Raw genomic sequence first — 15,731 nt, forward strand, 5'->3', positions numbered from 1 at the left:
TGTCCCAGGTGTTTTTAGGATTAGTCCTATCCCTAATCCCTTTCCTTCACTTTACTTACATCTCATCCACAATTCCAAGTTACTCACAAATTTTTATTGATCAGCTGGAAAGTCTTTATTTTTTTTGGCTTGCTCCTTCCATGGTTTTTCCTTGATTTGCCTTTCACTCCTTTATGTGCACTCATCGTTCATATGCCTTGTAGTATTCTTGCCATTTGTCCCTTTTATCTCTGAGTCAATCCCTAGATTGGCAGACTCTCCAACACTGCCTATTTCTGTCCTAGCTACACGGCACAAGTACAAAAAGACAAAAATTAATGATGGTCAGTTGGTCCTAGTGGCAATGTCCACGTAGGAGTAGATTCAGCAGCTGCTCTTGGTTTTGCCAAAGTGATTTGACCAAGTTATTTTCCAGCAAGCGGATCTCTGAGACTCCTCTGCCGGGCTTTGCGTTACATTATAGAGTGCAGAAAGATGGGCCAGAGGGCCCAAAACTCACTATTCTGTATATTCTGGGACATAATGTTGATGTATTTTGCTTTAAAAAGTAGTCCCTGGCCGGGCGCGGTGGCTCAAGCCTGTAATCCCAGCACTTTGGGAGGCCGAGACGGGCGGATCACAAGGTCAGGAGATCGAGACCATCTTGGCTAACACGGTGAAACCCCGTCTCTACTAAAAAATACAAAAAACTAGCCGGGCGAGGTGGCGGGCGCCTGTAGTCCCAGCTACTCCGGAGGCTAAGGCAGGAGAATGGCGTAAACCCAGGAGGCGGAGCTTGCAGTGAGCTGAGATCCGGCCACTGCACTCCAGCCTGGGCGACAGAGCGAGACTCCGTCTCAAAAAAAAAAAATTAATGATGGTCAGTTGGTCCTAGTGGCAATGTCCACGTAGGAGTAGATTCAGCAGCTGCTCTTGGTTTTGCCAAAGTGATTTGACCAAGTTATTTTCCAGCAAGCGGATCTCTGAGACTCCTCTGCCGGGCTTTGCGTTACATTATAGAGTGCAGAAAGATGGGCCAGAGGGCCCAAAACTCACTATTCTGTATATTCTGGGACATAATGTTGATGTATTTTGCTTTAAAAAGTAGTCCCTGGCCGGGCGCGGTGGCTCAAGCTTGTAATCCCAGCACTTTGAGAGGCCGAGACGGGCGGATCACGAGGTCAGGAAATCGAGACCATCCTGGCTAACACGGTGAAACCCCGTCTCTACTAAAAAATACAAAAAACTAGCCGGGCGAGGTGGCGGGCGCCTGTAGTCCCAGCTACTCGGGAGGCTGAGGCAGGAGAATGGCGTAAACCCGGGAGGCGGAGCTTGCAGTGAGCTGAGATCCGGCCACAGCACTCCAGCCTGGGCGACAGAGCGACGACTCCGTCTCAAAAAAAAAAAAAGTAGTCCCTGAAAGACTGGACTACCTTAATTCCTAATTCTTTTTTTTTTTTTTTTTTTTTTTTTTTTTGACAGAGTTTCACTCTTGTTACCCAGGCTGGGGTGCAGTGGTGCAATCATGGCTCACTGCAACCTCTGCCTTCTGAGTTCAAGCAGTTCTCCTGCCTCAGCCTCCCAAGTAGCTGAGATTACAGGAGCATGCCACTATGCCCGGGTAATTTTAGTATTTTTGGTAGAGATGGGGTTTCACCATGTGGGTCAGGCTAGTCATGATCTCCTGACCTCAGGCGTGAACCACCGTGCCCAGCCCCTTATTCCTAATTCTCATACTTCATTGTAGTTCTCTTCATTGACACCCCTGAAGTAAGGGGCTCCTCTCTTAGGTTCTTGGGTCAAGGAACAGCCACTGGAGATAGGCAGGGTGTGGTTTGAAGCTTTGTATGTCTTTGTTTAGATAGACCTCTTTCTGTAGTGACAGAGAGTCTTTATTTGAATTATCTTCAATACTGCTTTGTGTATTTTAATTTGGTCCAGTCTCCAAATTTTTCAAGATTAAGCATTCTTATTTCTAGCTGTCTCGGTACTGTCTTCTAACCTATATTCAGTTTCATACAGTTGTCCTTACATAGATAGTAAAGTCCCTAGATTTAAAGAAAAACTACATTGATTCTCTTTTCTTATTCTGTAGAGAATATAATTTGTCCTATATAAAAAAATTTCAGGCCAGGCACGGTGGCTCACGCCTGTAATCCCAACACTTTAGGAGGCTGAGGCAGGCAGATCACTTGAGGTCAGGAGTTCGATACCAGCCTGGGCAACATGGTGAAACCCTGTCTCTACAGAAAATGCAAAAGTTATCTGGGTATGGTGGTGCACACCTGTAATCCCGGCTACTCGGGAGGCTGAGACAGGAGAATTGCTTGAACCTGGGAGGCGGAGGTTGCAATGAGCCAAGATGGCGACAGAGTAAGATTCTGTCTAAAAAAATAAAATAAAATAAGCCTTGATTGTGCCCATTAAACTATTCTTCTTAATTTATTACTCTTTAAAACCAAGACTACGGCCGGGTGCGGTGGCTCATACCTACAAACCCAGCACTTTGGGAGCCTGAGGTGGGTGGATCACTTGAGGTCAGGAGTTTGAGATGAGCCTGGCCAACATAGTGAAACCCTGTCTCTACTGAAAATACCAAAGGAAAAAAAAAAAGCCGGACATGGTGGTGCACACCTGTAGTCCCAACTATGTAGGAGGCTGAGGCAGGAGAATCCTTTGAACCCGGGAAGCAGAGGTTCCAGTGAGCTGAAATCGTGTCACTGCACTCTAGCCTGGGTGACAGAGAGAGACCCTGTCTCAAAAAAAAAAAAAAAAAAAAAAACCCAAGACTACCAGCCTGGGAAACATGGTGAGACCCCATCTCTATAAAAAATTTAAAAATTAGCCAGGCATGGTGATGCTCACCTGTAGTTCCAGCTACTTGAGAGACTGAGGCAGGAGGATCACTTGAGTTTGAGTTGTTGAGGCTGCAGTGAGCTGACCTGTGATTGCACCACTGCACTCCAACCTCAGTAGAGAATGAGACCGTGTCTCAACAAAAGAAAACAAGCCCAGCAGCCAAATCCCTTGGTTTAAGAACTAGTAAATATTTACCATCATATCCAAAGCAGGAATCGCCTACAGCCTAGGTCAAAATCTGGCTCATCAATTGTTTTTCATACAGTTTGTAAGCTAAGAGTAGTTTTTGTAGTTTAAATGGTTGGAGGGGGATATCAAAAGAAGAATAATGTTTCATGTCACATGAAAAATTTGTGAAATTAACCTTTTAGAGTTCATAAAGATGTATTTATTAGAACACAGTCTATTTGTTGTGTATCATCTGTGACTGCCTTCATGCTTACATTGCAGAGTTGAATAGTTGTGACACAGACCATATGGCTGGCAAAGACTAAAATATTTACTATCTGGCTCTTTACAGAAAAAGTTGGCTAAACATTCTAAAGGGTCAGAAAGCTCAGTGTGAAACCGAATACAGGAGGTATTTTAGTGTTCTTGTCCTTCAGTGTTCAATTGCCAGTTAGTTATCAAATGGTCCCATCTCCACATTTTTCAAGATCAGGCATTCTTATTTCTAGCTGTCTTGGTACTGTCTTCTAACCTATATTCAGTTGCATACAGTTGTCCTTACATAGATAGTAAAGCCCCTGGATTTAAAGAAAAAAAACTATATTGATTCTCATATGATTCTCATCTCTCAAATGATTCCTTTAGTGTTCATGTCCCTCAGTATTGAACAACAGTGTTGAATACTGTAGGGTCTTCTGTCATTAATTAGAAAACAATAGGAAGAGTGGTTCACGCTTGTAATCCCAGCGCTTTGGGAGGCTGAGGCAGTCATACTGCCTGAGCTCAGGAGTTCAAGACCAGCCTGGGCAACATGGCAAAACCCTGTCTCAGCCGGGCGCAGTGGCTCACGCCTGTAGTCCAGCACTTTAGGAGGCCGAGGCAGGCGGATCACAAGGTCAGGAGATCGAGACCATCCTGGCTAACTCGGTGAAACCCCGTCTCTATTAAAAATACAAAAAATTAGCCGAGCGTGGTGGTGAGCGCCTGTAGTCCCAGCTACTTGGGAGGCTGAGGCAGGAGAATGGCGGGAACCTGGGAGGCAGAGCTTGCAGTGAGCGGAGATCGCGCCACTTGCACTCCAGCCTGGGTGACAGAGCGAGACTCTGTCTCAAAAAAAAAAAAAAAAAAAAAAAAACCATCTCTACTAAAAATACAAAAAAATTAGCTGGGCCTGGTGGTGGGCACCTGTAATCCCAACTACTTGGGAGGCTGAGGCACGAAAATTGCTTGAACCCAGGTGGCAGAGGTTGCAATGAGCTGAGGTCATGCCACTGCACTCCAGCCTGGGCAAGAGAGTGAGACTGTCAAAAAAAAAAAGAAAAGAGAGATGAAAGGAAGGGAAAGGGAGGAAACGGTAGGAAGAGATGGAGCTGTCTGTGTTTTCCCATATGAGTCTATCAGGCGAGTGCCTCATGGTAACCTCTATAAGGAATGATTTTTTTTTTTTTTTTTTTTTTAATAAACCATACATGAGGCTTTTAATGGGAGAAATAGTTGTGGACAGGAATTGGGGATTCAAATCAGAATCCCCTTTTAATGGTGATTTTGCAATACTAATACCCTTTCAGACAAACCTTCCCTGTAAGCCATGGAGCACAATCTGGACTGAGTTGTGGTCCTTTTACTAACTTTTACTTACTGAATTCCTTTTAAAGTCCTCTCCATTCCCTGTGGGCTGTGCTTGGCATTGTATATCCTCAGGAAGACATTTGACAATCTACTGCTCACCCAAACTAACCAGAGTGAGTGCTTTATTTTAGGGAACCTTTGCCATTTCTTTTTACAGCCACCTTCTTGCCAGTGTTTAGAATAATCAGTCATTCCACAGATATACCCCCATTAACACCCTCCTTCCAAAAAACTCAGAATACAAAAAGCTAGACGTAGAGATTATTACAGATTATTGCTCTGTTGGTATTTCAGATCCTCTGGAAGGTTGGATATTTATCTGTATTTAGGAGTTGGATTTAAGTTGATCCCTTTCTTATACCCCTTTCTAGTATACTTACAGTACTTTAAATCTCCCTCCACAGGTCAGATACCAGGCCCAGGTTCCATGATGCCCGGGCAGCACATGCCAGGCCGCATGATTCCCACTGTTGCAGCCAACATCCACCCCTCTGGGAGTGGCCCTACCCCTCCTGGCATGCCTCCAATGCCAGGAAACATCTTAGGACCCCGGGTATCCCTGACAGCACCTAACGGCATGTGTAAGTAACACGGTAGGGGGATGCATTATCCCAGGGTCTGTTCTGGAGGGCTGTAGATAAGGGAAGGAGGCTTTGTTCTCTCCCCGAGATTTGGCAGGTCCATGGATGATGCAGTCTGTGACAGTGGCTTCTAGAAGACCAGTTTTCAGTCTTTGTTCTTAGGCACCCCTGATGGACAGGTGCACAGGTGACAAAATGCTTCTAATCAGGGTTGTGCCTTTATGGCATGCACTGTCGGCATTGGGGCCAAAAAGATATTCCTCTGTTTAAGCCTGTCTCGTTATGACTCTCAACAGATATGTAGAGCTACTGGTGGTGGTTTTCCCTACAGCAGCCTTTTGTGGATACAGGGTTCAAAAGTGATGTGTGTAAAGACAAGAAGTGAGTTTAGAGCTGGAATAACATATGTTTCTTGTAGCCATTCTTGATGTATACTAATACATCAAGTATACATCAAGTATACAAGTGGCTGTGTAGGCTAAGAAAGTAATATTCGGGGTCTGTGTTGAGAGGAAATACGAAGTCCCAGCAAGCTCAATGAAGAAAGCACTGGTGCTGCTAAGTGATAGTTGTCTGAGGCTGTGTTTAGAGGCCAGGTCATTTCTCCCATAGGCTCTTGCTTGGCTTCAGCCTTGGCCTGAGGGTTGTTTCAGAGACCCTGGCCTGCCTTTTACTCCAGAAGGTCTTCCCAGTGAGGATGATGCTGAAATGCAGCCAATAGTGGGTCGGGTACCCCAGCCACATCTGTAATCTTAGGTTCATGTAGAAGTTCATGTGTGGCCAAAAGTTTAGCTACTATTTATAGTTCAGAGAGATAGGAAGCATAACAATTCTTGCTCTGTAGGAGCTTTAGTTGGGAAAACAAGAAATGAAAACTTGGATAGAACTTAGCAAATGTTACATGAAGGCATATAGAACTTACCATAGGTTACATGAGACTATGATGTGCCTTAAGTACACTGTAATACTCTGGGAGGTTTCACGGACTGAGACGTGTCTTACTCTTCTCTGGCCCCCAGAGTCTGGGACAAAGTAGATACACAAAAGAAAGATACTAATTTATCTAGGTATATAAGATCACAACAATTTTTTTTTTAATTACCTCCCTTAAGCTAGTGGTCAGAGGTTGTATAGTACAGTTGGTACCTCTTTTTCTTGGCAAGAAAATGTTTGCCAAGCCACCCTGCGAACCGTACATGAATGAACCCGCCTGTCAGGAGAGTTGACCAGTTTTCCATCCCTATTGCAGAGGTAGTGTCACTGGTCTTTACCAATTTACCACTGTCATGCCCTGCTGGTCACGCATGTTTTGCACTTCAGGATTCCTTCCCAAAGGGACCTCAGTAGAGCTCCTTGAGAATGTGGAGGGTTTCAGGTGGAACCTTCCCACCTGCTGCCTGGTTCCTACCATAAGTCAGTGCTCTGGGAATTCTGAGCCATGTGAATTGGTTCTAGGATACTAGGTAGGCCACACTGGATGAGTTGCTTCTCCACTTCAGCCCTTCATTTCCTCCACTGAAAGATGACACAAAGGATTAGATCAGTGAGTTTCAAAATGCTTTGAAGAGTCTTAAGGGTTTGGTAGAAACCTCTTGGGCATAGAGTTGGGTGAATTGATTGGTGAGCAAGGCTGCACTTTGTTTCCTATGTTTTCAATTCTGGCAAGATCTAGGAGTTTTTAAAACCCAGATTAAATGATCTCTAGGGTTCCTTTGTACACTAAAGCAGCTAAAGTTGACATAGGAAAGAGTCCCAGACACTCATACTAATTGTTCCCTTCAGGACATGACCTAGTTTGGGCCAAAAATCGAAGGACTGCAGTTCAGGAGCTGTGGAAGCCTCCCTGGACTATCCAGTTTGTCAGCAACTGCCTCAAGTGAAGCTCTCTGGCCCTGGTGGAGACATTTAAATAGCAAGAATTTATTGATAATCTCTTGTGTGCCCAGCTAGGCTAGGGACTATGGGAGAAAGAAAAATAAGACATAGAACTGTCCGAGGAAGGAGCTTATTATTTAACTGAAGAAATAAAATTAGAACCATTGAAATACAATGAAATCAAAATTAACTTCTGAACAATTCGTGGAAGGAGTTGGCCTGGAAGGAGGGTGGGGGAAATTCAGACACCTCCCACTCCCCAGCCACTAGGGTTAGGCTAAACAACATGAGCAGCGCCCTGGAGATTCAGAAGGAATTGACCTGCGTAGACTACAGTGGAGTCAATGCCTCACAGGGTGCATTGGTTGCCTGCCACTAAGAAAATGACTTCTGTGTCTTTTTTTCATTGAATAGGCTCTTTCCTCTAAGTCCCTTGTATTTCCAGCAATAACGAGTTACTCTTGGATATGTTTGCAGATCCCCCTCCACCACAGCAGCAGCCACCACCACCACCACCTGCAGATGGGGTCCCTCCGCCTCCTGCTCCTGGCCCACCAGCCTCAGCTGCTCCTTAGCCTGGAAGATGCAGAGAACATCCACGCCCACCACCATGAGCTGGAGTGGGGATGACAAGACTTGTGTTCCTCAAACTTTCTTTGGTTTCTTTCAGGGTTTTTCTTCTCACAGCTCCAAGCACGTGTCCAGTGCCTCCCCACTCCTCTTACCACCCCTCCTTCTGACACTTTTTGTGTTGGGTCCTCAGCCAACACTCAAGGGGAAACCTGTGGTGACAGTGTGCCCTGGTCATCCTTAAAATAACCTGCATCTCCCCTGTCCTGGTGTGGGAGTAAGCTGACAGTTTCTCTGCAGGTCCTGTCAACTTTAGCATGCTATGTCTTTATCATTTTTGCTCTCTTGCAGTTTTTTGCTTTGTCTTATGCTTCTATGGATAATGCTATATAATCATTATCTTTTTATCTTTCTGTTATTATTGTTTTAAAGAGAGCACCCTAAGTTAATAGGAACCAAAAAATAGTGATGGGCAGAAGGGGGATAGCCACAGGGGACAAACCTTAAGGCATTATAAGTGACCTTATTTCTGCTTTTCTGAGCTAAGAATGGTGCTGATGGTAAAGTTTGAGACTTTTGCCACACACAAATGTGTGAAAATTAAAAGAGATGTGGAAGGAGAACCTCAGTGATTTTATTCCCTAGTGAGGCCTCTGAGGGCCTCCACACTGCCTGGCAGAACATACCACTGAACTAGTATGTGCTAGAGGAGAGCACAAACATCCGCTCCTTCCCTAGGCCCGCTGGCTCTGGTTTTCTATGCAGATGATTCATTGGATTGGGGGTGAGTGTTTTGTTTTTCTGGGGGCAATTTGACCTTTGAGGGTTGTAATATTGGGAAGCATTCCTTAGTTTCCTCAACTAGCCTTGAAAGTTAGGAGTCTTGGGTAATGACCCCCGCAATGAGTCTAGCCTACTATTCACTGCTTTGTGTGCATTTTTTTTCTCCCTCTTTAAAAAACCCTTTACAAGGAAAAAAAAAAAAAAAGGTAGATAGTGCTGAATATTTTAGCTCGTGAAACTTGGTTAGGATGGCTAGGGGTACAAGTCCCCAAACTACCTCTTGTTACAGTAGCCAGGGAGTAGAATTTCATGAACCGGTACTTTTAAGGTTAGGATGGAATGGGAAAAGTGAAGCAGGATATTAGCTCCTTATACCTTCTCCCTTCCATTTCTGAGAATCTCACATTCCATCTATCACAGGGTTTTCAAAGAGACGCTGAGGGTAACAAGGAACTCACTTGGCAGTCAGAGCATCATGCTTTGAGGTTTGGGGTGCTCAGGCTGGGAGGGTAGAATGCCATTCCAGAGGACAAGCCACAAAAATGCCTTAATTTGAGCTCGTATTTACCCCTGCTGATAAGTGACTTGAAAGTTCCCGGTTTTCTCGTCCTTCCCTCCCTTCTGTCCTTCCATGTGTGGGGAAAGGGTGTTTTTGGTAGAACTTGGTTTCCAAAGCGCCTGGCTTTCTTACTTCACATTCTCAAGTGGCAGTTTCATTATTTAGAATGCAAGGTGGACATCTTTTGGATATCTTTTTCTATATATTTTCTAAAGCTTTACATATGAGAGGGTATAGGGAGGTGTTTATAAAACACTTTAGAACTTTTTTCCTTAATATCAGAAAGCAAAAAAAAAAAATAAAACCACAATTGAGATTTGCCTTTCAAACCCTCAGGTTTGCCTCTAACCAGGTGTCCCTGGTCACCATCAGAGTACTGGAATACTGGAACCAAGGAGACCTTGGTCCTTTTGTTTTTGTTCTGGACTCTTGGGAGTGGAAATGGGAATGAGTTTATTCCTACTGGAGTTTAGTTCCAATGCATTTGGCTCCAGAAAGACCCCAGTGCCTTTTGACAATGGCCAGGGTTTTCCCTACTTCCTGCCAGTCTTTCCCAAAGGAAACTCATTCCAAATACTTACCTGTTCCCCTGGAGTCCTAGAAGGAAAATGGAATTCTGGTTCATACTGTGGTCCCTTGTAACCTCAGGTCTTTAATGTGATCACTTTCAAATTTAAAAGATCCAGGTGGAAATATTTTTACTATAATAATAATTCTACAAAATACCTGAATTCTTAACACTGTTATATTTCAGTATAAGTGGTGGCTTTTTCTTTTCATGTCTTTGATCTGGTTTTATTCCTGTAATTCACAGCCACCTGATTTTGTGAAGGGGGGGGAATAATATGTGGTTTTTGTACAAACATGTTTCTCAGTGTGTTGTTATTTTGGAGAAAATGAGGGGAGGGCGTTTGGCGAGATTGGAGAAAATGAATGAAGAAGGCCTAATCTCCCTCTTTTTCAGTGAATAAATGGAACACCATTTCTGGATTCTAGTCCCATTCTCTGCATTCATATACCAGTTTCTTCATATATCCTATGAAGAACCTAAACATTTGGCCCCGCCTTGTCTTGGTTTGGTCGGCAGTTAAAATTCTGTGACTCGGGCTTCCTTCCTGACTGCCCACCTTCATGATGTGTAAGGAACGTACATTTTGAGCGTACCTCACCCAGTGTTCATTTGCGTGGTCAAAGTGAAAATGAGTGGAAGTTCTCCAAAAATGACAGCCAACATCCTGGCACCTCCTGGTGTGAGAAATAGCTTTCCTTAGTGAATGGGATAATGTTTGTCAGGATGCAGTTTAGACAGTCCCAAGTTGGAGGCAGGCCTTGAGGGCAGAAGGTTCTGTGAACCTTGACATACTCTAAGGACAATAAACCCTGTGCAGAAAAAAGAAGTGATTGTTTTCAGGATGCTCATAAATCCAGTGAAGCAAAAGAAGAGGATTCTGTGTCTGCCATGAGATGAATGCCCTGCTCTTCACAGAAGTGTGCCTCTAATAGAGAGAGCCAAAGCCAGCCGGGTCTCACCAGATTCCTGTAATCCTTTATTCAAACTAAAGACTGGTTTATAAGCTTGAGTATGAATTATTTTTAGGATATTGGAGGACATGCATGATCAACTAGTCTTACATAGGTTCCCTGGGTCCTTACCATGGAGTAATTCCCCCACATTCAATTAAGAATAGTTTAGGCTGGGTGCAGTGGCTCACGCCTGTAATCCCAGCACTTGCATTTTGGGAGGCCAAGGTGGGCCGATCACCTGAGGTCAGGAGTGTAAGACCAGCCTGGCCAACACGGTGAAACCCTGTCTCTAGTAAAAACAAAAAATTAGCCAGGCATGGTGGCGTGCACCTGTAATCCCAGCTACTCGGGAGGCGGAAGTTGCAGTGATCTGAGATCGCACCACTGCACTTCAGCCTGGGTGACAGTGAGACTCCGTCTCAAAAAAATTTTTTTTTGGAGATGGGATTTTGCTCTGTCACCCAGGCTAGAGTACAGTGGCATGATCATAGCTCACTGCAGCCTTAACCTCCTGGACTCAAGTGATCCTCCCGCCTTAACCTCCCAAAGTGCTGTGATCACAGGCGAGAGCCACCATGCCCAACCAAATTTTGCTTGTTTTTGTTTTTGTTTTTTGAGCGCAGTGGCGCCATCTCGGCTCACTGCTGCAAGCTTCGCCTCCTAGGTTCATGCCATTCTCCTGCCTCAGCCTCCCAAGTAGCTGGGACTATAGGCACCCGCCACCACGCCTGGCTAATTTGTTGTTGTTTACTCTTAGTAGAGACGGGGTTTCGCTGTGTTGGCCAGGATGGTCTTGATCTCCTGACCTCGTGATCTGCCCATCTCGGCCTCCCAAAGTGCTGGGATTACAGGCGTGAGCCACCGCGCAGCCCAAATTTCGCATTTTTAACAAGTTCCCAGGAGATATTGATGAAGCTGGTCAAGGAACCAACCTTGGAGAGCTAGTGGTTAAGAAGGTCGTATGATAGAGCAAGATCCCTACAGTTCCTTACAGTTTATTGTATGAGATGTTTCATACAGTAAACATTTGAGGAGCCACTATTTGCCAGACATTGGTCAATTAATACAGTGAAATTGCAGTTGTGAATACAGTATGCAGGGCCTATGCCATCCAGGCCATTTATTCTAATGGGGTGGGGTACAAGACCATAAATGGTTAATAAAAACTGTTTTGTATTCTTCCAAGTGTTCATAAAGAAAATAAATGCAATCAAGAGTTTCCTGGAGGTCGGGCGTGGTGGCTCATGCCTGTAATCCCAGCATTTTGGGAGGCCGAGGCGGGTGGATCACCCAAGGTTAGGAGTTCAAGACCACCCTGACCAACATGGAGAAACCCCGTCTCTACTAAAAATACAAAAAAATTAGCCGGGTGTGGTGGCACATGCCTGTAATCCCAGCTTCTCGGGAGGCTGAGGCAAGAGAATTGCTTGAACCCAGGAGGTGGAGGTTGCGGTGAGCTGGAGATCGCGCCACTGTACTCCAGCCTGGGCAACAGGAGCAAAACTCTCAAAAAGTTTCCTGGGGACAACTTCCCGGTGGACAATGTGGATAGTCTGTGAATTGCATGGTCTCCCATGATTTCTGTCCTGCTGAATATGGTAGCCTGAGGGGTTGACCTTCATTCTGGAAAAATATCCATCTGAATACCCAGAGCACCCTTTTGTCTATATAATGCCAGTTTGTGAGAGTACTCTGCAAACCGCTCTGCCTGTAACTGTTTATTACAAAACCCCTGCTTTCTACAGTTCCAGGAGCATAGTTCTTTTGCTCCCATTAAAGGGGGGTGTCTTCCTGGAAACAATGTGAAAGTACCCTCAATTCCCTGTTGATGGATTATCTCCATTTAAGGAGGTCGTTTCAGAATGGGATGGCAAAGGTATATCCCAGAAGGAAGCGCTACGTGCCTTCAGACCCAAACCTCCTTTGTTGGATCTCCTTGTGAGCAGCTCCTCCCCCCAGCTTCATTTCCCTGTGCTTGTTTTTAGGCATGCCAGCACTCTGGCCATTAGGATACACCTGTGATCCTGAAGTCCTTGGGACAAAGTTGAGGCAACACTGTCATACACAAAGGGTGACTAAAGGGATAGAGAAGGTACTATGAATCAAACTAAACAGGTTCCAAAACCAACTGTAGCTAGCTCTAGCCCTGTTCCAATTCTTACGGAATCCCTGCTCTTAGCCTGCCATGCAGAATTGTAGTCATCTTTACTACCACTGCCCCCAAAGACCTTTCCTTGCCCTTTTAACCTATAGAGGGCAGCCAGTTGACTAATTCTGACAGCAACTTTACCCTTCAGGGGAGATACTCCCACCTCCCCTTAGGATACAGCTTTTGCAGGCCTCTGGAAAATAGCCGTGCCTTAATACAGTGTGACAACCACCTTCAGACAAGTGACAAGGAAAATACCTCCTGCTCTGGTTCTGTGGCAATCTACCATCTAAGGTGCTCTCTCAGGGCAGTTGGTCCAGAAGAATGTAAGGAAGTGGGAACAGTCTTGGATGGTAATAGCTACGCAGTTTCATTCTGATCCTCCCTAGCAGATTTCTGTAGCAGTTTCAGAACTGAGCAGGTGATAGACGGTGGATCCAACCAAATCGGCACAGGCTAATTGATGTGTCTGGTTTGGTCCAGACATGGATGGGTTTCCTGTGGCATCCCTGTTTGCAGTCAGCTTATTCCACAGTAGCTACAGGATGCCCGAGAAGTGCTTAGGTCACCTGCTGAGGCAGCAGGTCTCTTCTGCAGACAAACAGTTGCTTGGCCGGGCGCAGTGGCTCACACCTGTAATCCCAGTACTTTGGGAGGCCCAGCCAGGCAGATCACCTGAGGTCAGGAGTTCGAGACCAGCCTGGTCAACATGGCAAAACCCCATCTCCACTAAAAATATAAAATTACCCAGTGTGGTGGTGCATGCCTGTAATCCCAGCTACTCGGGAGTCTGAAGCAGGAAAATTGCTTGAACCCCGGAGGTGGAGGTTGCAGTGAACCAAGATCATGCCATTATACTCCAGCCTGGGCAACAAGAGCAAAACTCTCAAAAAAAAAAAAAAAAAAAAGAGTTGCTCCACATGGTGAGGCCCTGTGTTTGCTTGTGCTATGTGGCTTTCTCCCAGCTGGTTTGGCTTTGGGGTAATGAAATTCAAGAGGCCTTTCCCATCTGGTTGCAGACCCATTGCCTGAACAAGATTACCACCTTCTTCGGGTTGTGATGTCCTTAGATGACAGCACTTGCTCAACTGAGAATCCAGAGTTTTCTGCAGTGCGGAGGTGGTGGTCAGCACAAAGAACTCAGACCCCTACCTCTTAGCCCTTCCCTTTCTGGGGATGGTGTAAAGAGGCACATCACATAAAATGGTCACAGAGCAGATTGCCATGCAGCCTAGAACCAGGAGTCTGGTCTTGTTGCTGTGTTCCCTGGTAAGAGATCATGGCATTGTTTCTTAAATGGCTAAGTGAAGGTAGGAGAGTTGGGGAGGGGAGGAAGGAGGTCCTCTGTTCTGCCAATTGATAGTCTACCTCTGTGTCCTGATCTCTCAAGCAAGAATGAAAACCTCCATATTGAAACGAAAGGGTTTGGAATCAGGGTCTTTGTTCAAATCCTGTCCTTACCACTTCATTAGTGTACTCTTGGACAAAATTGCTAATTCTCTCCATTTGCAGATGTGTAAAATAGGACTGACAAGATATTTGTAGTGTGATTGTGAAGAATTAGGCACATTAGCACAAGGAAAACTAAAAACTCATTAATATGTGTTAGCCTGTTTGTGTTGCTATAAAAGAATACCTGAGATTGGGTAATTTATAAGGAAAAGTGTGTTTGGCTAACGGTTCTGCAGGCTGTACACAACATAGAGCCCGCATCTGCTTCCAGTCAGGGCCTCAGGAAGCTTACAATCTTGACTGAAGACAAAGGGGAGCCAGCATCACATGGTGAGAGCAGGAGTGAGAAGAGAGGAGGTACTATGTTCATGTAAACAACCGGATCTCACATGAACCTATGAAGCAAGAACTCATTATCTCGAGCACCAAGCCATTCATGAGGAGTCCACCCCCATGGCCCAAACACCTCCCACTAGGCCCACCTCCAACACTGCATGTCACATTTCAGCATGAGATTTGGAGGGAATAAAACATCCAAACCATATCAATGTTAATGGTTAATACTGAGGACTTAAAGCCGGGAACTTCCAGTCCACGCAGCTATGCCCCCAACCATGGCAATTGTAGCACTCCTGCTCTGGACTGCAGCCCAGGGGCTTTTCATGCAGTTGGAGGCTGGCTGCTTTCATGGCAATGGACCTTGAGCCTACCTGAGCCCTGGAGGCAGGCTGCCAACCCAGTAAGAACCTCAGAGGCATGAAGAAACTGTTGCCACATAAAACATCCCTGATGCCCAGATGCAAGAGACATAAATATGGGGACATGGGTATAAGGACGTCAGTTTCCCTTTTTTTCACTCCTGTCTCTTTTCTACCCTACCACAGTCCTGTGCTCAGAATATTCATTTGACACTCTGGTTACCAAGCACTTTCACATATGAGAGACAAGTTGCTAACTCAAAGTCACACTGATGCTGAATCCTGCCCTTCCCATCACATTCCACTGACTTGAGTTTTCCCATTCATCTTGTGGAGGTGTTACCCAACCAAGTGTGCCTATGCTCACTTCTCAAACTGCTATTGAGATCCACTAGGGAAGATCAGAACGAAACTGAGTAGCAACAATTGATTTAAAATCCCAAATTGGGCAGGGCATGGTGGCTCATGCCTGCAATCCCAGCACTTTGGGATGCCAAGGCGGGCGGATCACCTGAGGCCTGGAGTTCGAAACCAGTCTGAGCCAACATGGAGAAATCCCATGTCTACAAAAAATACAAAATTAGCCGGGCGTGGCACGCCTGTAATCCCAGCTACTCAGGAGGCTGAGGCAGGAGAATCACTTGAACCCGGGAGGCAGAAGTTGCAGTGAGTGAGTCAATATCACACCATTGCACTCCAGCCTGGGCAACAGAGCAAGACTCCGTCTCAAAAAAAAAAAAAAAAAAATCCACATTGAAGGAAGTGTTAGCAGACTTCATCTCCAGGAAAGGGAAGATACTTAAATAGTTAACACAATATATTTAAAATGAGTGGGAGAACTTCCTCCATCAAACCCTGTTGAAAACGTGTGAGTGGTTGTCATGCCCCAGACATCAAGGAACCCA

The 15,731-nt window shown here is 45.3% G+C and overlaps 1 protein-coding gene across 1 annotated transcript in view; it reads left to right on the forward strand.

The window, feature by feature from the left end:
* The window catches only part of SMARCC1 (SWI/SNF related BAF chromatin remodeling complex subunit C1), a 191,170-nt gene extending 181,177 nt beyond the window's left edge, over window positions 1–9,993 (forward strand). Inside the window, exons 27-28 of the mRNA XM_038004010.2 lie at window positions 5,040–5,216; window positions 7,569–9,993. Of these exons, the coding sequence (XP_037859938.1) occupies window positions 5,040–5,216; window positions 7,569–7,666 (275 nt within the window). The 3' untranslated portion in view covers window positions 7,667–9,993. The remainder of the gene's footprint in view (window positions 1–5,039; window positions 5,217–7,568) is intronic.
* The last annotated feature ends 5,738 nt before the right edge of the window (window positions 9,994–15,731 follow it).

The sequence above is a fragment of the Chlorocebus sabaeus genome, chromosome 22 (assembly GCF_047675955.1).
Source record: "Chlorocebus sabaeus isolate Y175 chromosome 22, mChlSab1.0.hap1, whole genome shotgun sequence".
Classification (NCBI taxonomy): domain Eukaryota; kingdom Metazoa; phylum Chordata; class Mammalia; order Primates; family Cercopithecidae; genus Chlorocebus; species Chlorocebus sabaeus.